Source organism: Elephantulus edwardii, unplaced genomic scaffold (assembly GCF_000299155.1).
Source record: "Elephantulus edwardii isolate Elephantulus edwardi_28Jun2011 unplaced genomic scaffold, EleEdw1.0 scaffold00125, whole genome shotgun sequence".
NCBI classification, from domain to species: Eukaryota; Metazoa; Chordata; class Mammalia; order Macroscelidea; family Macroscelididae; genus Elephantulus; species Elephantulus edwardii.
Window position 1 is genome coordinate 6,452,104 of NW_006399875.1, and position 21,192 is coordinate 6,473,295.

Sequence of the window (21,192 nt, forward strand, 5' to 3'; positions counted from 1 at the left end):
GTGGTGGTGGTGAAGGTGGTGGTGGTGGTGGTGGTGGACTGTATAACAATGGAAGAACTTTTTTTCCAAAGAAAATAAATCTAATTGGGAGACGGGGGACAAGGATGAAAATGTGCAACAGTGAATGAATGGAAATCCAAGTTCTTGAGAAACTTTCATTAAAATGTAAAACAATCAAACAAAACCCCACCTGCTTGTGTTTCTGTCTTGCAGCACTAGGGACCTAAGACATGCTACACTTCCTCATCCTTCACTCTCTCGAGGTGGAGTTTGTATTGGAAACAGTGTCCCTGCATTCCACTCCCTTCCTGTGAGGCCACTAGCCCAAGAGATGTGGTGACTAGATGTGAAGTCTGATGTGAGCAAGTGCAGGTCAGCTTTCCAGTGGCTCACCTGAAAAGTCGCACAGCCCGCTATCGGGAGCAGACCTCGGGGCTATCTCTCAGGGCCATGAGGCTGGGAATGGACCTTGGGTGCTGTCAGCATCACGATGCTGTGACTGGCCTCAACTATCCCTTCAGACCCTCCCTAAGGGCCACGGTAGTAGAAGCTGGGCTTTTTCTATCTGCAGATTCTCTGACGTTCATACACTTCATGCAGTAGATGACTCACCACCCCTGAGACCAGGCCTGAGCTGGAGTGGTTGTGTCAGCTGCTGCCCCCCCACCCCAGCGCCCTTACCTGTTCGATTGAGGTCCACGGGACAGGTGCTCCAGGGCAGCGGGTATTGGAAGGAGTTGAGGAAGTACCAGAACACCCAGGTCAGGATGGTGTTGTAGTACAGGCTGACTAGGAAGGACACGGTGAAGCAGCCCAGGCCTGCACACACATACCAGGCGGTCAGTCGTGCTGGCCTGCAGGCTACCTTTCCCCATACCTTCTGCCTAGAGCTAGCAGGTGAAATAAAGGCAAAGAGGCCAAACCACCTCCAGGGGTGCTGAGCAGGGTCCCACTGAGCCCCCTCCAAGTGTAAATGCAGGTGACAGCCCCGGGGAATCCTCCAGAAGATGCCCAGGTGCAAACTCTCTTCGTGACAGATCCTCTGTCTGCTTCAGGGAGCTCTGGAGGCTTCTAACTGGAAGGCACGTGATTGAAACCCACCCGCCACTCTGCAGGAGAGGGCTGGGCAGTCTCCACCCATGTGAGGAACTCAGTCTGGAAACCTGCTGGAGGGTCAGCTATGTGCCAGTTCACAATGACTATCTGGCTTAAGTACACTCACTGGGTCTCAGGTAGTAGCATCATTGCCACGGGACGGCTGGCTTTTGCGGTGGCCTCAGGTGGGTCCACGGGGGTAGTGCTGCAGGTTTGTTTCCTAGCAGTAAGCTTGTGTGGCATGTCACACTGCTGCAGGTGACACGTGGATCCCCCTCCACCCAGGGCATGTGTGGACCTGGGTTCTGCCAAGGCTTCCACTGATGCCTGAGCGCCGGGCATACGGGGCTTGTGTGCACTGGAACCAGGGGTGAGGGGGCCTGTCCTGCACACTGCGTTGGAAAGCTGATCCCATTTGCTTGAGGTGGGAGGCTCCTCCTCCTCCTGTCTGGGGCTCCCTTGCTCTTGCTTCTAGATTCTTGTCCCAGGGGCGCCCACTAATACATCTCAGCACAAACTTCTCAACGGTGTGGCCACAGGGGGGCTTATGGCAGCATGTCACGGGGATGTCTGTACACATACAACCGGGGTGTCCTGTTATCTGCACGCTGGAGACTGCCATGTGCCCGGATAGGGTGGCTCTATGAGCAGAGGACCACAGGGCTTGCCTCCCTGCCCGCCCTTTGTGGAACACTGCAGCTCCAGCCCTCCATGCCCATGGGGGGCAGCCTGCGTGTGGGTGTCTCCGCTGTCCAGGCTGTCCTTTCTTGGACTGATGTGATCTTAGCTTAGTCCCACCTTCAACCTGTGGGCTCTCCCCACCCTTTTATCAAATAGTACAGCCGGGGCCCAGAGGGGTCAAACATACCTACTCCGCCAAGGTAAGGGGAGATGGTCGTCCACACCCCGACGCTGCCCTGGCGCAGGCGTTGGCCGATGGCGAGCTCGATTTGGAAGAGCGGGATCCCCTCAAAGACCAGGGTGATAAAGTAGGGAATGAGGAAGGCACCTGCGAGGGACACAGGGTTCAGTGCCAATCCCGTCTGTGACAGCTGGATCTCGCACTGGAGGCTCAAAGGAAACCCCCCCCCCCCCATGACCTCCCTGAAAGAGGGAGATAGGCCTTGAATGTCAGCGCCGTGGACTCGGAGCAGCTGGGACACCCCAAGAGACACTGCCCTGCTGCAATTTATGCTTCAGTCAACATAATGCCTCATGCTCCCATGAGCTTGGATTCAGGCATGCTGAAGAGACAGGCAGAAAAACTGAGCCTTCTTGTGATTAAAGAAATACAGATCAAAAGAGCAGAGATATACCTTTTCCATGTGGTAAGAGTGAAGGGTAAGATTGTGCATGAAGTTGGCTTGGCCAGGATTCTCTGCTTTGGTAATTATGAGCTGATGTAATAATCACCCCCAAAGATGTGATCAATCATGATCTGATGTGAGGACATTAGGGTGCAATGTAAAACCTAATTTGCTTTTGAAAACCCTGATTTGAGCCTCTTCAAGGGTGCATGCAGCATTGATATATGTATGAATGCCCCGTCAAAGCTCTCTAGCTTTTCTGGATCTTGAGTCACCATTTGACTTCTGGTTCTTCAGACCTGAGCCAGTGACCTGTCTTATTACTTCCTGATCTGGTGATCCATCAGCCTCTGCAGTCTGTGAGCCCACAGCCTGCTGTCTGACCCAACGATCTGGAGTTCTTGAGCCCCTACAGGTTTCTGAGTCAGGAGAAGCCTTTCATCTGACTTCTGACCCAGAAAGTTGGGACAGCTCTAGGGACTCATTTTCGCAAGGTAAATTATCTCTTGCTGTGTCTTTCATTACGCAAACGTGTTTCACTAATTTGAGCTGCCAAAAGAACAAACAAGTCTGTCTTGGAAAAAGTCTGGCCAGCATCCTGGGCAGCAAAGAAAGGGACTCTCCTCCTCACATACTATGGGCATGTTGTCAGGAGAAGGATAACATGTCCTTGGAAAGGGATATCATGCTTGGAAATGTGGAGGTTCATTGTAAGAAAGGAGGGCTCAACAGGAAGAATTGCCACAGTGATTGTAACAAAAGGCTCCAGTTAGAGGAGAGAGTGAGGACGGCTCACAGTAGGCAAGGTTCAGATCTATCATTCATAGAGCAGGTCAACTCCGCAGCACATGACAACCAGAGAACACGACTAAGACAATGAGATCAGTACACTTCTACAATCTGAAGACCGCAAGCTGGGGAACCCAGAGCAGTGTTGGGGCGTCTTACTACTAGCCATTGAAGTAGACAGACCCTCAGATTCAGACACACTATTTCACATCCACAACCCGGAGAAGAACTTGTACAAAAGCGCAAGGAATTGCACAAAAGCAGGAATGGTCAGGAAATTGTTCTGCCTATTAGTCACAGTGTGGCAATGCTTGTATATTCTTCTATTGGACAACAAACACTATTCAAAATAGAAGCTGTGTCACATAACAGAGGCAAATCCACAACCAAAAACCAATGCATTAAAAGCAGATTTGTACACCAGTATTCATAGCAGCATTATTCACTATCACAAGAACATGGAAACAGCCCAAATGTCCAACCACAAACAAATGGATTGAGAAATTATGGTACATTCACACAACGGAATACTATGCAGCACACAGAAGCAATAACTTTGTAAATTATTACCTAACTTGGGAGGGACTGAAAAGCATTATGCTGAGTGAATTAACTCAGTCACATAAGGATAAATATTGTATAAAACCGTTATTGTAAAATGAGTATAAGGATCCAGGAGGGGTGGGGGAGACTGGAAGCAGAGGGATGTGGATGTGCAGGGAGACTGGGGAATTAATCATTGGGTTGTACAATTTGATGGGGGGAGGGAGAGGGAAATGGAAAGAATTTGTTCAAATTTGTATTCAAAGCTTGTAAATGAGTAGAAAAAAATTTTTAAAAAGCAGATGGAAGGAGGTTTGGTGGCACAGTAGGTAAGCACTTTTCTGTTAATTAAAGCCAGCTGTTCAAATCCACCTGCCCCTCTGTGGAAGAAAGAGGCAGCTTTCTGCTTCTATAAAGAGTATAGCGTTGGAGACTATGGGGAACTTCTGTTCTATTGGACATAGAATTGCCACGAGTTGACTGGATGGCAATAGGCTTGGTATTTACAAAGCTAATGGATCAACATGCCCCAGGGTGACCAGCCTACAAGACAGACCCAGGCAGAGAGTGGGAGGAGCTGTGTGTGCCCAGTAATACTGCCTTCTCGTGTCCCTCTCCCACAAGCGCCTGGTCTGAATAACCAAGATCACTGGCCAGGAGTGATGATGTGTCGCTTCTAAGACTTTCTCTCTCATTGTTTGAGTTGGAACCAATTCATACACCAGTGGGTTTTCAGAGGCTGCACATAGCATGAGAGGAGACTGGCTAGCTTTCTCTCAGGGAGCTGCCAGTGAATTTGAACTGCAAGCCTCTGGGTTAGGTGTACAACTCCTTACCCACCAGACCACTGGAGCTCCCTCTTCTAATACCTTTGTGGTTAGGGGCTATCGAGTCAAGTATGATTCATAGTAACCTGAACCGTGCTCTCTCCTGGGCATAGCCCTAACCCTAACTCTAACCCTAACCCTAACCCTAACCCTAACCCTAACCCTAACCCTAACCCTAACCCTAACCCTAACCCTAACCCTTGTCACAATCACTAAGTTATAAAGCAGACTACCTTCTTGAGCGTTCTTACTCTTCCCCCTCCCACATCTATTCCCCTCTTCTCTCTTGATGTAGTAATACTAATAACAACAACATCAAAATACCAGAAGGAGGACGCTTTAAAGGACAGAGAGCATCAGCTTGCATTTTGGAAGGTTTGGCTTCTTTCTTGGTCAGCTCTGGGGAAAAGACCCTTCCTTGTATGGTCCAGCCTGTGTGGTCTTCCACAGACCTTGACTGTGCGCGGCTGCTTGTAGATTATTCTCACACAGCATCTGTCTATCTGTACCACTGTAGCTCTTGCATTTTTATGATGACATCGCAGTAGATTTCTTTCCCAGGACCGTGTTGGATGGGCAGTGTTCTGCTGTGATGCACAATATTTTTTTATTGACTGATTTTGTTAATAGATCATCCGGCCGTACTTCCTAGTGTGTCCTAATCTGGAAACCCCACTGAAATCTGTGCACCATGGATGCCCTTGCTGGTATTTGAAATATCAGGGGCAGAACTTCCGGAATCACAGCAACATGCAAACCACCCACCACAGCACAACATACTGACAGACAAGTGGTGCCTAGGAAACCTTCACCTCATTGCTGTGGGGTCAGTCCAGACTCCTCGATACTATAGGACAGAGGAGAACTGCCCCACAGGGTTTGCAAAGCTGTAATCTTTATGGAAGTGAACTGTAACAATTTTCCCCCAAAGAGTAACTGCTGGGTTTAAACTGTTGACCTTTTGGTTAGCAACCAAATATCTAACCAGCAGGGCTTCTTTTTTTCTGAACATCAGATCCCAGAAAAGATTTAAAAAGTGTTCTAGGTAGAAACAACTCCCTCCTTCTGACTTTATGACTCTCTTATTCCTTTATTTGAAGGGGCTACAAACACCACAGATGAGCTCTCTCCTCAACAGTATGGACACCACAAAATTACTCCAAATCGTATCTAAATGTTTTCCTAAATGATGCGGCCTCTTGTGGCTTGAAGAGAGGCAAGTATGGAATACTTGGGGCACTTGTGGCTTTCTTTTTTGCCCCAAGTGGGTGTCAGCAGAGAGGACTTGCCAGATGAATTGAGGGTTTCTGACCTGGAGTTCCCCAGCATTTGGGCGTGCTGGAATGGTAAAATACTGAAATGTCTGACAACAGCATAGAGGCAGCTCAGTTGGCCTAGTAGACAGAAAGTGATGCTACCAAGCCAAAGGTGAGTGACTCTATTCTGTGGCCTTCAGAGCTGTTTTTAATTGTTTTTGATCAAACATTCTTCTGGTTGTATATCCCTGGTGTGTCCACTTGCTGTACAGAGGTTAACTAATGGTTGCTGTGAAGCTGAACACTGTGACACTGATGTGTCAAAAGCGAGAATGGTTACCCATGGTGGACAGTGTTTGGTGGAGCTCCCCAATTAAAACAAGCTTGGAAGCAGGAGTGGCATCCACTTCCAAAATGGCTTGCCTCTGGAACCCCGATGAACCTGGAGAAAGGATGAAAGTCACACAAGTGTTGAGGACTTTCGTTCATAGGGTCTCTATGAGTTGCCTATGACTCGATGACACTTAACAACAACAACAAATTCCATTAACTGTATTGCTTTAAAATTGTCATCTGTAAAAAAATTACAAAGCCAAGTGATTTGAAAAGGAGGTGAAAAGGGCCTACCCCTTCAGTTGTGATGAATTTATACAAACCTAAACATTCGTGTCCGGTTCAGGGCATGGTCTTTTCAATTGCTTGCTACGCAACAGAAAGTTGCACAATGACTAAGAATAATAGAAGAAGAACTGATGATTTTGAGCTGTGGTGTTGGAGAACTGAATATCCCACGTATTTCCAAGAGAACAAACAGGTTTGTCCTGGAGAAAATGAAACCAGGGGGCTCGTTGGAGGTAAGGATGGTGAAACTCCACCTCACATACTTTGGGCATGTTGTCAGGAGTGGCAAGTCGTTGGAGAATGCTTGGGAAGGTGGAGGGTCAGGGCAAGAGAGGAAGAGCCTTGGTGAGACGGATTGACCCAGTGACTGTAGCAATGGGGCCAGGTGTGTTGGAAATGGTTAGTTGACTCAAGGTGGGGCAAGATTCAGGGCCATTGCTCATAGTGTCTCTATGAGTCATAGTTGATTGGATGGCACATAACAACAATCACAACAGACCTGTGCAGAGGGGGCTCTGGTGGGGGAGCTGTAGGGAGCTGTGCTGCTGATCTTCAGATGACACTTCGTGGCAGTTCAAGTTCACCGTCCGCTTCTCTGGAAGAATCTGTGCAATTTCCTTCCATGCGATTCACAGCCTCCAAACACTCAAGAAGCATCAGCAAGGATTTGTCATCTTATTTTTTTTAACAGTCCATTTGTTACATGGTCTAATATCAGATCTTAGATTATTTTCTAAATTATCTGTGCTGGTAAAAATGAGTCAAAAGTGGGCATCCTTGCATATAGGTGGCCTTTTGGAAAGGTGAGGGTTAAAAGGGGTATAAATAGTTCATGCTGTCTGATGAGTAAGTGCATCCCTGGAAGTAGATCCTGGTTGCTGCTCTGAGGTGCTGTCAGGTCCACTAGGGCTCACGGAGACCCTGTGAGCAGCAGAACCTCGTGCTGTCTTGAGGCCAACTCACAATCTCCACCACACTCAGGCCCGCTGCCATGGTCACTGTGTCCACCTTGGTGAGACTCTTCTCTCTCTGACCCTCCACCTTTCTCAGCATAATATCTTTTTCCAAACACCAACTCCTCCTGATAACATGTGAGATACCCAACGCCTGTGAGATGAATTTTATCAGCCTCACCACCTCTGTTAGTTTTCTTGTTGTGTACTGTAGCGTTGGAACCGACCCATAGCTGACCTTCTGGTGGGTTTTCCGAGGCAGTTAATCTCACGGGAGAAGATTGCCCATCCTTCTCCCTCAGAGCAGCTGGTAGCCTTGAACCATGTGCCTTTGGGATTGCAACACAGCTTCTTGCCACTAAGCCACCAGAAGTCCTCCTTGCTTCTGAGTAACTAAAACAACAACAACAAAATCCCTGTCCTTTTAGACAGCTGTAGGCACAAGACCAGTGTCCACCATCCATAGCACCCACTGAAAGTGGGAGAGACGGGAGGCCAGTCACGGGCCTCATGACAGCTTCTATGCTTATTTGACCTCCTTCAGGAAAAGCTAAAGAGGAGCCCTGGTGATGCAGTGCTCGAGGCCTTAGACTGCTCACGACAAGGTCGACCCACCCGCTGCTCCGTGGAGAAAGCTGTGGCGTCTGTTTCTGTAGAGATGCCCCGCCTTGGAAACCCTGTTATTCACTGTGAAGCAGAATCAGCTCAATGGCCGTAAGTTCGGTTTGGTCAGGATGTGAAACCACACAGACTGTATTACCTGGTGGCTTCTGAGGCTCAAAGAGCGCACGTTCTTAGAACACTCACTTCCAGGTGCACTGTAGGCCTTCAACAAATGCTGGCTTGGTTACTGAGTACCAGAGTTGCGCAAAGAGTTAATGCACTGGGCTGCTAACTGAAAGGTCGGAGGTTCCACTACACCGTGCGGTGATACTTGTGAAGAAAGGCCACCAACGGAAAAATCAGTCATGGAAAGCCCTGTGGAGCACAGGTCTTCAGACACACCTGAGGCCAACTTGATGGCAATTAGTTAAAACTTGAACCTGGCTATCAGATGTTTAAGGGCGTGTTAAAGACCTGGCCGCCATTCTGAAGGTTGCCTCAAACACTTTTCATGGGCCGCACTCTGTGGTGATCTGGGGGCCTCTGGGGTCTGAGCAACAGCCCAGGCTTGGTGCTGTCTGCTGCTCGTGTTCCCTAGACGCCTCTGTGCAAAGATCAAGAGGAACTTAACTGCTCGGTAGGAATGTTCTTTGTTCCCTGTCCATTGCAGGTCGTGGGGAGCTAGTGGTAGGAGAAGCGCCCCACACAGTGGTCAAGGCTGTGCCTTTCAGAACGAGTGCTGGTGGCGAGCAGGTAAGCGTTCGGCCATTGCTGAGAGGCGGATGGAGGGTTTGAACCCACCAAGCACTCCAGTGGAGAACCAGCTGGTGGTCTGCTTCCACCAAAGATGTACAGAAACCCTACGGGGCACTTGGCCTCCACCCTCCAGGGTCACAAGCAGAGGGAATCAACTTGACAACAGCGTCCAAAGACCTGTCTCCTAAGACTCCACTAGGTGGATTTGAACTACTAGTCTTTGGGCCACTAGGAGAGCATTTTACCACTCCTACCAGGCAGGATCTCCTTCTTTGAGAACACCTGTGGACATCTCAGGTGATGACGTTCACAGTGGCCTAGGTGTCTGGCTTCTTAGAAGCATTGCACAGAGAGGAGTCAGAGGCTGACTATTGCCTTCAGAAGTAACCAGAGATCATGGTGCCACTCGGTCTGTTCCAGGGCTCTCCTTAAATGCCAGAAGGCACAAACACCATCTGATGGGGTTGGTTTGAGGGTAACAGCATACTGGTAGTTCCTGGGAACAGCTGATGCCCCAGGTAGGGTAGCCTGCAGCTGGCACTGAACTGGCAGAGTGTTATGGGCATCTTCCCCCTACTGGGGGAGGGGGGACACAGAGGCCAGGTGTGGGCTGTCTGCCATTGGGAGGTGAGGGGGACGCTTACCTCCCCCGTAGGTCTGGCACAGATATGGGAACCTCCATATGTTCCCCAGCCCCACGGCAAAGCCGATGCAGCTCAGGAGGTACTGGAACTTGTTGTCCCACTTGGGCCTCCCGTCCCCGCTGTCCTCCTCCAGAGGCTCTGGTCCTGGGGCGGGGGCCATGCCTCTGTCCCCGCCGAGAGCAGTCTGGCTCATTGCCTGCAGGTCCCGGGCACTTGGGACATGGGGCGGAGTCCCCCCACTGCCCTCAGCATCGAAGAGCCCATCAACCAATGCTGGGCTAACTGCACCTAAGGTGGTAGCATTTCATTTATTTAAAGAAAAACCAGCAGAGCTCAGTTAATTGGTAACTGGACACTAGATTCTTGAGTACTCGCTGACCTGTGCCCTCCAGCCCCTCAGCCATGCCTGTTTCGTGCCAACTGCTGCTGGTGATGTGAGAATCATTTAAAACAACAGCCTCCTCTTCCTGGTTGGGGACATTCTGCTCCTGTGAAGATCTACAGATTTTAGGTACCCTGTGGGGCTCTCTTCTCTTACTGTGCACCTGATCCGAGCCACGGTCTTTTCAATTGCTTGCTATACATCTGAAAGTTGGACAGTGACTGAGGATGGCAGAGGAAGAATCCCTGCCATTGAGTTGTATTGGTCCCATGGACCTCCAAGAGAACAACGAGGTCTGTTCCGGAGAACATGAGACCAAAGTGCCCCTTGGGGCCAAGGATGGTAAGACTCTGTCTTACATTCTTTGAACACATTGTTCGGAGAGGCAAGTCCTTGGAGAAGGAATGGTGGAAGGTCAATGCAAGAGAGGAGGAGAGACAACAAGATGGATTGACACGATGACAGTGGTAATGGTCCCAAGTGTGTCAGAGATGGTGATGATGGCACAGGTTGGGCCAGGCTTCAGAGCTGCTGTTTATAGGTCGTTATGAATCACAGTTGACTCGACAGCACATAACAACAACAACAACAATGGGACTCGACTCTGTCAGAGGGTCACTAGGAGTTGAGATCAACACAACAGTGTTGGGGCTTGTTTTTGTTTGTTTTAGTTTTTCTGACTACATATTTATTCAACATAAAACAATTCCCTCCAACTTTACTAAGGTGACTGACCATGTTCACTACCAAATCTGCCTCTCAACTGATCCAGCCCCAGCCTTGGCTTTCTTGTCGGCACCAAGAGGCACTGCACTCCGTCTGTATGTGTCTCTGTCAGCCTCCCCTTGGGTCAATCTTGCAGGTAGTTCGCCTTCCAGACCTTTTGGTCGTGGCTTGCCAGTTTCAGGATGGCTGTGGTGTAAGGTGGCAGGAACAATCTCAGGGGGCAGATGGAGGTAATCACGTAGATATTGGCTACCCTGGTTGGTAAGGTACCAGTAGAAATGTCTCCAGGCGAACTGTTCCTTCACATAACCTCATGACTTGAGACTCTGCATGGCCTTCATGACATGAAGGTTGGGCACGTTTTTGTCTTCAAGTTCAGGGTGCTTTGGCATGTGGACATCCTTCTTGGCAGCCATTACTTCCTCCTTAAAAAGGAATTCCTACATGGCAATGCAGTTCTTCTTGGGCACCAACATTGCAACGGTGACTGTGTCTGGAGTCGGGACTGGAAAGGGAACAGCGTTGGGTTTTATAGTTTGGTTTTTCCCCCTTCTTTTCTCAAATTTGACATTTCAGAAGCAGATAACCAGGCCTGGCTCCCAAAGGTCCTCAGGGTAGATTTGAACTAACAACTTTTGAGCTAATAGTAGAGCATTTAGCCCTTTCTGCCATTTAACTGGGCACATTTAGTTGCTTTCTTCAACTTTTAATGAAGCCTTTAATTTTGAGACAATTGTAGGCTCATGTGCAGTGGTAGGAAATTGCACAGAAAGGCCCCCTGGAAACTTTATCTGGTTTTGGTTGTCATTAGGCAACATTGAGCCAACTCAATGAGTCAACTCAAGCAACTCTGTCCAACAGAATAGAATCTTGCCCAAACCTGCACGATCCTCATCATCGCTGCAGTGCTTGTGCGCACTGTTATATCCACCGTGTGAATCTATCTTGTTGAGGTTCTCCTTGGCTGACCATCACCCCAGTGGTATGATTCTACAAAACTGTAGGACAATTTGTCATCAGGATGTTGCTACTGACACAGTTAAGATTCATAGCGTTCCCTCAACCAGGATCCCTTCGGCTGCCTTTTGATGATCACTCTCATTTTCTTCACTCTCATTCTCTCTCCTTCCTTACCAAAACCCCCCAAATAACTCATTGTGCTGATTCCAACTCAGAGTGGGGGTACCATTTCTCCAGAGAATCGTCCCATTTGTTTTTACATACCATCAAGTCAGAACTGATTCATAGCTGGCCCTCCAGTGGGTTTTTAGAGGCAGTAAATGGCATGGGAGGAGATTGTCAAACTTTCTCCCAAGGAGTAGCTGGTAGATTTGAACCGCATATCTTTGTACTGGCAAAATTATTCCTTATCACTAAGCCGCCAGAATTCTCTAATGGAATATTCCTCTAAAGGAATATCTCGTGGGCTTCCAAAAGAACAAACAAGTCTATGATGTCAGTTTGAGGACTAAGGGGCATCTGATGCAGGCCATCGTCTTGCTGATCTCTGGCTATGCATCTGAGAGCTGGAGAGTAAACAAGGATGACAGAAGAAGAGTTGATGCCTTTGAGCTGTGGTGTTGGACAAAAGTATGGAACACACCATAGACTGCCAAAAGAACACACAAATAGTCTCAGAGAAGGTGCAACCAGAGTGTTCTTTGGAGGCAAGAATGATGAAGCTTCCTTTCACATACTTCAGTGATGTTGCTAAGAGGTGCTATTCCTTGGAGAGGGACATGATGTTGGGAAAAGTAGAGGGTTGGAGAGGAGAGGAAGACCCTCAACCAGATGGATTGACACGGTGGCTGTCCCAATGGCCCTAATGTATCAGGAAGTGTGAGGATGGCACAGGATAGGTCAGGGTTAATACCTCTTGTTCATAGGGTTGCTGTGGGTCGTAGTCAACTCGACGGCACCTAATAACAACAAATATATGTTGGAACTCTAACTCCCAAATCCATGGAGGACCCTTTAGGTGGTTCCATAGTTTATTGCTCAACTATTGTTGTCGTTTTGTGCTGTCAAGCTGACTACGACTTATCGAGACCCTATGCACAGTAGTTCTGAACCCTGCTCTATCCTGAGCCAGTATCACTGTCTCTGACACACCAATGCCCCTATTACCCCAGTTACTGTGTCAATCTATATCATTCAGGGTCTTCGTCTCCTGCGCTGCCCCTCCACCTTCCAAGCATAATTTCTCTCTCCAAGGACCAGTCCCTCATGCCAACATGCCCAATGTATATGAGATGGAGTCTCAAAATCCTTGCCTCCAAGGAGAAACTTGGCTTCATTTTCTCCAGGACAGACCTGTTTGTTCTCTTGGCAGTTCATGATATGTTCAATACTCTTCTCCAGCACCACAACTCAAAGGCATTTATCTTTCTTCTGTCATCCTTAGTCATTGTTCAGCTTTCTGATTCATAGCAAGTTAATTGCGAAGATCAAGTGCTCTTTAGTCTCCAGGCTAATATTGTTCTTCAGCACTCTGGGGAGCTCCCTGACAGTAGATTCTCCTAATGCAATTTGTCTTCTGATTTCCTGACTGCTGCTGCCAAGAGTGTGATTGTGGAGCTGAGCAAATTAAAGGTGTTCTCCATCCATCATGTTGCTGTCAACCGAGGTGAGAATCTTTGTCTTCTTAATGTTGTAAGGTACGTGCACCTCCATTCTACCCAGCAGTGTCTTGGAGGAAAGATTGACGATCCTCCTTCAAGTTGTCTTTCACAGTCACAGTCATGAAAACACTATCAATGGCAGTCCTGCTCTTTCTTCATGACCTCATCAGAAGTCAAAGCCAATTCCACAGCGATAGTTTTGGGTTGTAGATGGAAATCTGTTTGGAAAAAGCATTTTCTTTGCTATGTCACTTGGGCCATATTTGAGAAAGGCTGGGCTCTAAATCTAATGAATAAGGACGATCTAAAAGAATCTATGCCTTTGATATGTGGTGTTGTGGAAGAGTATTGAACATCCTGTAGACTCCAAAAGAACAGAGGAATCTGTCCTGGGGAAGGACAGCAGGCTGCTCCTTGGAGGCAAGAATGGTAGACCTTGCTTTTTTTTTCTTTATTATTCATTTTAATGGGAGTATACAGAAACTTTGGATTTCTAGTCATTCATTGTTGTACTTTTCTCCCTGCCCACCCCTCCCCCCAGTTCACTCTTCTCTTTGAAAAGTAAAAAAAACCTCTTTCATTGTTATACACTCCCCCCCCCCAGTCCACTCCACTATGAAGCCTTCGTTCTGAACTCCTGTCATGACAAAAATACCTAATCACATATCCCTTTTAAACAGTTCTCTCCCTCATCAGTTTCAATGCAGTATACATTACTGAACCCATCTTTCTCAGTCTCCCTCCAACCCCAATGTCAGTCCCGTTCTACAACAGTGGCACTATGCGGTATTTGTCCCTTTGTGACTGAGATACTTCACTCAGCATAATGTCCTCCAGGGTCACCCATTTTGAATACTATTGCATGAGTTCCTTGTTTTTCAATGCAGCGTCGTATTCCATGTGTGACTATACCACAGCTTCTCTATCCATTTGTATGTTGATGGGCACTTAGGTTGTTGTTTCCAACTCCTTGCTGTTGTGAACAAAGCCACAATAAACATGGGTGTGCATATATCAGCTTGGGTGGTGTTTATGGTTTCTTTGGGGTATATTCCCAGTAGTGAAATGGCTGGGTCAAATGGTATTTTTATTTCCAACTTTTTGAGAAAGCACCATACAGCCTTCCATAGTGGTTGCACCATTTTACACTCCCACCAACAGTGAATAAGGGTTCCAGTTTCTCCACAACCATGCCAGCATTTGTTGTTTGCTATTCTGTTAAATTTTGCTATTGTTACTGGAGTGAGACGATATCTCATAGTTGTTTTGATTTTCATCTCTCTTAGAGCTAGGGGTTTTGAACATTCATGTGTTTGTTCACCATCTGAATGTCTTCTTTGGTGAAGTGTCTGTTCATAGCCTATGCTCATTTTTCAACTGGATTGTTTATCTTGTTGTGGTTAGACACTACTTTAAAAAAAGAAAAAAAGATTATTGTTGTTGTTGTTGTGTGCTGTCATGTCAGAACCGACTCATAGCTGACTCTCCAGTGGGTTTTCAGAGGCAGTAAATCCCACAGGAGGAGACTGCCCGTCCTTCTCCCTTGGAGCAGCTGGTGAATTTGAACTGCATGCCTTTGGGATTACAGCACAGCTTCTTACCTCTAGGCCACTACAGCTCTGGAGGCAAGAATGGTGAAATATGATTGCACACATTTTGAGCACATTGCTGGGATGAGCCAGTCCTTGGACAGAGACATCACACTGCGTAAAGCAGGGGGTAGCAAAAGACCCTCAACAAGATGAACTGACCCAGGGACTGCAGCAATGGACTTGAGCACAGTCGAGATGGTGAGTGAGGGTGGTGCTGACCTGGGCAAGATGCCAGTCTGTTGTACATAGAGTTGCTGTCAGTTATGGTAAATTCAATGGCACTTAACAACAACAACAATAGCTTGGCTTAATTTTCTCCAGGACAGACCTGTTTGTTCTCTTGGCAGTTCATGATATGTTCAATACTCTTCTCCAGCACCATAAATCAAAGACATTTATCTTTCTTCTGTCATCCTTAGTCATTGTTCAGCTTTCTGATTCATAGCAAGTTAATTGCGAAGATCAAGTGCTCTTTAGTCTCCAGACTAATACTGTTCTTCAGCACTCTGGGGAGCTCCCTGACAGTAGATTCTCCTAATGCAATTTGTCTTCTGATTTCCTGACTGCTGCTGCCAAGAGTGTGATTGTGGAGCTGAGCAAGCTGAAGGTGTTGACAGTCTCGATCTCTTCTCCATCCATCATGGTGCTGTCAACTGAGGTGAGAATCAAGCACAGATATTATGAGTTATACAAAGGAGCAACTTTCACTGAAAAACAAGGAACTCATGCAATATTATTAAAAATGGGTGACCCTGGAGGACATTATGCTGAGTGAAATATCTCAGTCACAAAAGGACAAATACTGCATAGTGCCACTGTTGTAAAACAGGAATGACATTGGGTTTGGGGTGAGACTAGAAAAATTGCATAAATTATGTATACTGCATTGAAACAGATGAGGGAGAGAACAGTTTAAAAGTGATATATGATAGGGTGTTGTGGTTATGACAAGAGTCCAGAATGAAGGTTGCATAGTGGAGTGCACTGGGGAAGAGGGGCGCTGTACCAATGAAGGAATTTTTCTTTTACTTTTCAAAGAGAAGAGCAAACTGGGGGTGGGGGGAGGGGTGGGCAGGGACATAAATGCAACAATGAATGAACAGAAATCCAAAATCTCTGTAAATGTTTATTAAAATGAATAATAAAAAAACCCCAAAGGAGCAGATTCTACAGAGAGACATGTGAGAAGATTCATGAAGATCTTCTAGAAACAAATGAAGACAAAGATCACTGGTAGACACCAGCGCTGGGAAAGAGGCTCAGCCGACACAGCCAGACAACGATGTGGACTTTTAGCCTCCAGAACTGTGCAAAAATACATCTGTGTTTGTTCAAGTCACTTACTTGTGATGTTTCTGTTACAATAGCTAAATCATTACGCAAATAGATTTACAGAGAATGTGACCTTCTTGGATAGGTTTTTAAATTTCTTATCACTGTTCTTGCTGGGTATCCTGATTTAACACACTAGGGCTGTCAGAATAGTGACCAAGAAAGAATTATAACCAGAAAGTTTCTTATTAGCCAAGAGGGTGACATTTCATTGTCATGTATATTAGGTATGTCACCAGGCAGGGCTAGTTTCTGGAGAAGGACATCATGCTTGACACAGTCGAGAGTCAATGTGAAAAGGACAAGACCTCCTGGGAGATGGGCCTTTCCTGTGGGTACGCAGGGGTACAAGCACAGCATTGACTGTGGGGAGATGCGGGACCAGGTGGTGCTTCGTGCTGTTGGACATGAAATCACCGAGTCAAAACTGACTGGATGCTCCCTAAGGACAGTAACCACGTCTCCATGGCGGGGCCGGCCACTCACCTGCTGAAGGGATCCGGCTTCTGCTATTGGAAATCAAGACATCATCCTCACCCTCATCTCCTCTTCTGGGGAAATGTCGAGGCATGAGATTGTGGGTGGGCCCAGGTGGTGGAAATGGCTATTTGAAACTTATCTGCATTTATTTTTTTTCTTGTAAAATTTATTTTGATTAATATTGTTATGATCCATATACATTGTGTTTCATGCACGTACCTTGCGTTTTCTTCCATCTTTCTTTTACATTGTAGTTCGTTCATGTATATTGCAGGGTTTTTCCCACTTTACAATCATCTTACTATTTATCTTACGTTCGTGAAAGCGTGCAAGCCAGCTACTTCACGCCTCATGCTTTAATATGCCCCCCCTTTTAAAACCAGTATCTGAGAGAGTAAGCATGTCCCTTTTGATGAAGGAGCCTCTGTTCAACTTGGAAACTTTGAGTATGCGAATCCCCCAGCAAAGCCCTGTCCAGAGTAAGCCGTGAGGTTGCAGCATTTTTAAAAGAGGATTTTCCGAGATCTCAACTGGCCTGAGTTCAGAAGTCTCCAGCTGGTTGGTTCTTTTTTTTTTTTTTTCTATAATTATATTTTATTAATTTTCATAAACATTTACAGAGATTTTGGGCTTCCACTCATTCATTGTTGCACTATTCTCTCTACCCTCCTCCCAGTTTCTTCTTGTCTAAATGCCACAGTGCTTGTCAAAGCCAGTACTGATTAATCTTCTTTGTCAGTGTATCCTTTGCCATTCCCTATCACTCCTCCCTGAGAGAGACTTCACCCTGAGTCATAAGGAAAAGGGGACGGCGTATTCTCTTAGCTACTTCCTGCTGAAAAGGGACGCTGTGGGTTTCAGGGTGAAGATCTTCTCTCACTACTCTAAAGGGCCCCTTTGGCAGTAGGAAACACATAGACTATTATGGAGATTGATTTTGGAATTTAGATGCACTCTTATTGATTGTGCTTGGCTGTACATGTTCATATCCTGCCGAGTGTATCATGGGGGTGTTGAAACCTAGAAGACACAAATTTGACTAACAAGTTATAAGTACATGAGTCAAAAATTATGGAAAAGTAAAAGAAAAGATTCTTTCATTGTTTTACAAACCCTCCCCCAGGTCCCCTCCACCATGCAGCCCTCGCTCTAGTCTCCTGTGATGACAGAAATACCCAGTTACATCTCTCTTTTAGACGGTTCTCTCCTCCAGCTGGTTGGTTCTAAGGCCCATCTTCTGAAGTGCCTCAGGGTTAGTTATTGTCATGTGCTGTTGAGTCAGAACTGACCCTCGAGAGGGTTTTCAGAGCCTGTAAATCACATGGGAGAAGATTGTCCATCTTTCTCCCACTAAGCACCTGGTGGATTTGAACCGTGTGCCTTTTGGTTGGCAGCCACCAGAGTCTCCGTGAGTTCTGGAGGAATTGTCTTGCTTGGTAGACACTAAGGTTCCCTCAGCCATGGGTGTGAGAGACCAAAACCCCATTGCATAAGTCTTATAAGTCTCTCTGTGTATCTGTGTCTGTGTAATTCTGTAAATTTTTCTGTATAACTACTATCTGTTAGTTTTTTAGGAAATACATTTCTGGAATATCTAAACCTCTTTGCGTAACCTTATCAATATAGCCTAAAAGTATCTTCTATTTGCTGAAAGCCCCCATTCCTGTGTACTAAAGACCATCTCTGGGAGCTAATTCAACCCTCTCTGGAAAACTAATTAGTCCTGTGAGTTGAAGGCCACTCCAGGAGGTAGCTGGTCATCCTCAGATCTCCAGGAATTGATTTTTTTAACCCCTCATTCAACCTCGTCTGCTCCAGCACACTTACTGAGAAACATGTGGCTATAAAAATATATGGTCTTCTTTTTCTGATCAATGTATCAAAGGCAAGACGGCCATCAGTCACTCTCGATATCAGCTTATGTGTAAAAACCATATGGCCTCCTTTCTTTGATCAATATAAAATACAAGATTATCATTAGTCATTCGCGATGTCAGTTTTTTTATTAAAAACATATAGCCTTTTTCTTTGATCAATATACCAAAGATAAGGTCATCATCAGTCACTCTTGATATCAGCTTATGTATAAAAACCATATGGCCTCCTTTCTTCGATCAATATCAAAGACAAGGTTTTCAGTTACTCGTGTTGTCACCATGCAGAGAGATGCATGCTTGTAAAGGGGTATATAAGCTTAGTAGTAAGATCGGGCGGGGCGACTGTTCTCCGTTTGCTGGGAGAGGCAGTTAGCCCAGGCCGGCCGGTGAATAAAGCTCTCAAATCCAAAATTAGAGACTTTGAGTGGTACTTACTCTTGCGATTGGGCCTAACAGGTAAAGCATCTGGTCCAGGGTTCCCATCTCATGTCGGGAGCCTCCTGACGTGTAATCCTCACCTGATCCATGGATGAGAGCTGGCACCACAGAGCTGAAGGGGGCTTCTCAAGCAGAAGGCCTCTTCACTGTGTTTCAGGTTCTTTTTTTACATCAGCACCCTCCCCCAGTTCCTTCCAAAACCACCCTCAGGAAACTCTCACCAAGTATTTGAGGCGGCTAGAGAGGTTTCCTTGGAAGCAGGAGTGGCATCCACTTCCATAAATAGCTTGCCTCCAGAAACCCTACGAACCTGGAGAAAGTATGAAAGTCAGGCACGCAAGTGTGGAGGACTTTCGTTCATAGGGTCGCTATGAGTCGCCTATGACTCGATGGCACTTAACAATACAGAGAGAGACCAGTTGGCCTAGTGGACCGAAAGTGATGCTACCAACCCAAAGGTGGGTGACTCTAATCTGTGGCCCGAAGGCCTGTTGTTCATTGTTTTGATTCAAACAGTCTTTGAGGTCATATAGTCCTATTGTATCCACTTGCCGTACAATGGTAACTTGTCGTCGCTGTGAAGCTGAACACTGTGACACTGATGTGTCAAATGCGATCATGGTTACCCATGGTGGACAGTGTTTGGTGGAGCTCCCCAGTTGAAACAAGCTTGGAAGCAGGAGTGACATCCACTTCCGTAAATAGCTTGCCTCTGGAAACCCTATGAACCTGGAGAAAAGATGAAAGTCACGCACGCAAGTGTCGAGGACTTTCATTCCTAGAGTTGCTAGAGTCACCTACAACTCGACGGTACTTAACAACAACAACAACAACAACAACAACAACAACAGAGAGGGTTCTGGTGGCCTGTGGGTAAGGAGTAACACTACCAATCCAAAGGCAGGTGGTTTGAATCCACAGCTGCCCCTGAGGAGAAAGATGGATAGTCTTCTCCTGTGTGATTTATAGCTTCTGAAACCCCACTGGAGGGTCAGCTAGGGGCTGGTTCAGACTTGCTGGCAATGAGTTAAATTGAGACAGGGTGTATCAGGACAAATGGAGAAATGATTAGAGTTATCGAGGATTTCAATTTTAATTGGATTTCCAATCAACATTCATGGAAGCAGCTCTCAAGGAATCAAAAGCAGTGTTGCACTGGGCAAATAAATGTGTTGTAAGGTCCTCTCCAATGAGCTAAAAGAACAAAGGCATCATTTAAAGATGAAGATGTCCGTGATCCAAGGCATGCTATTGCCAATTGCTTCTCATGTGAAAGTTAGACAATGAGTAAGGAAGTGCCAAAGAATCAGAACCTCGCAACTGTGGTGCTGGTGATGAATCTCTAACACACCACGCACTGACAGAGGAATAAGCAAATCTGTGTAGGAGGAAGTGAAGCCAGAGTGCTCCTTAGAAGCCAGGATGGCGAGTTCTTCACGTCACATTTGGGCATCTTGTCAGAAGAGATCAGACCTTGGGAAAGGACATCACGCTTGGAAAAGTGGAAGGTTAACAAATCAGAGAAAGACCTTCGGAGAGGTGGACTGGCTTATGGGAAGCCAAACTTTATACCAAGTATTATATGAAAACCCTTGTTCAGGAATTAAAGGAATTACAAATTTTTAAGTTAAGATTTCTCTTGTGGCAGGTCACAGAAAACGAGCAGTTTGTTCCCTGTAGACAGGAGACAGCTAGGGCCCCCCTGCAGAGGAGTGTTACATCCTGAGCTAGAGTTCACCCTGAGGCACCAAGACAATTCTTAAGGGTTTACCAAATTCTTGCATTTGCTAACCCCTCCCTCCTGAGTCAAAAGGGAAGGTTTTCAATAGAAAGAGCTTGGCTTCATTTGCATTGAGTTCTCTTTGTGATTTACTTTCTGATAATTTTCAATAAAGATTCAGGAAAGCTGGAATGGGAGTCTTCAGTTGAGAACTGCTGGCTCCCTGTTTTTCATGCTCTCTGTTCTATCTCATTCTGGATGTCTGTCTCATTATTAATAATTATAGAAATACTTTACCCTCTGTCTGCAATACTGGCATAAGGACCGCAGCAGTGGGCTTACTTGTGGCAGAGATTGTGAGAGTGGTGTAGGAGAGGCTGAGTTTACATTGTGTGTAGATCACTATGAGTGGGAGCTCACACAACTACACCAAACAACAGCAGAGAGGAATGGGGCACCCAGGCAGTGGCACGAGGGAGCCCTCTGCTCTCTCTGGGGCTTCCCACACACCCCAGCATTTGGGCACACGGAATAGGAGACCTAGGGGCAGCTCAGTCCAGGCGCGCTGACGTCAGGCCAGCTGTCTGTGCTGACTCTGAGTCTTCCCCTTGCCTGGGGGTCTTGCTGGCT

The 21,192-nt window shown here is 46.6% G+C and overlaps 1 protein-coding gene across 1 annotated transcript in view; it reads right to left on the reverse strand.

Annotated features, from left to right (window-relative positions):
- The window catches only part of SLC6A18 (solute carrier family 6 (neutral amino acid transporter), member 18), a 28,639-nt gene extending 19,085 nt beyond the window's left edge, over positions 1 to 9,554 (reverse strand). Inside the window, exons 1-3 of the mRNA XM_006893181.1 lie at positions 9,395 to 9,554; positions 1,964 to 2,104; positions 682 to 819 (exon numbers count right to left, since the gene is read on the reverse strand). Coding sequence (XP_006893243.1) covers positions 682 to 819; positions 1,964 to 2,104; positions 9,395 to 9,554 — 439 coding nt within the window. The remainder of the gene's footprint in view (positions 1 to 681; positions 820 to 1,963; positions 2,105 to 9,394) is intronic.
- Between the last annotated feature and the right edge of the window lie 11,638 nt (positions 9,555 to 21,192).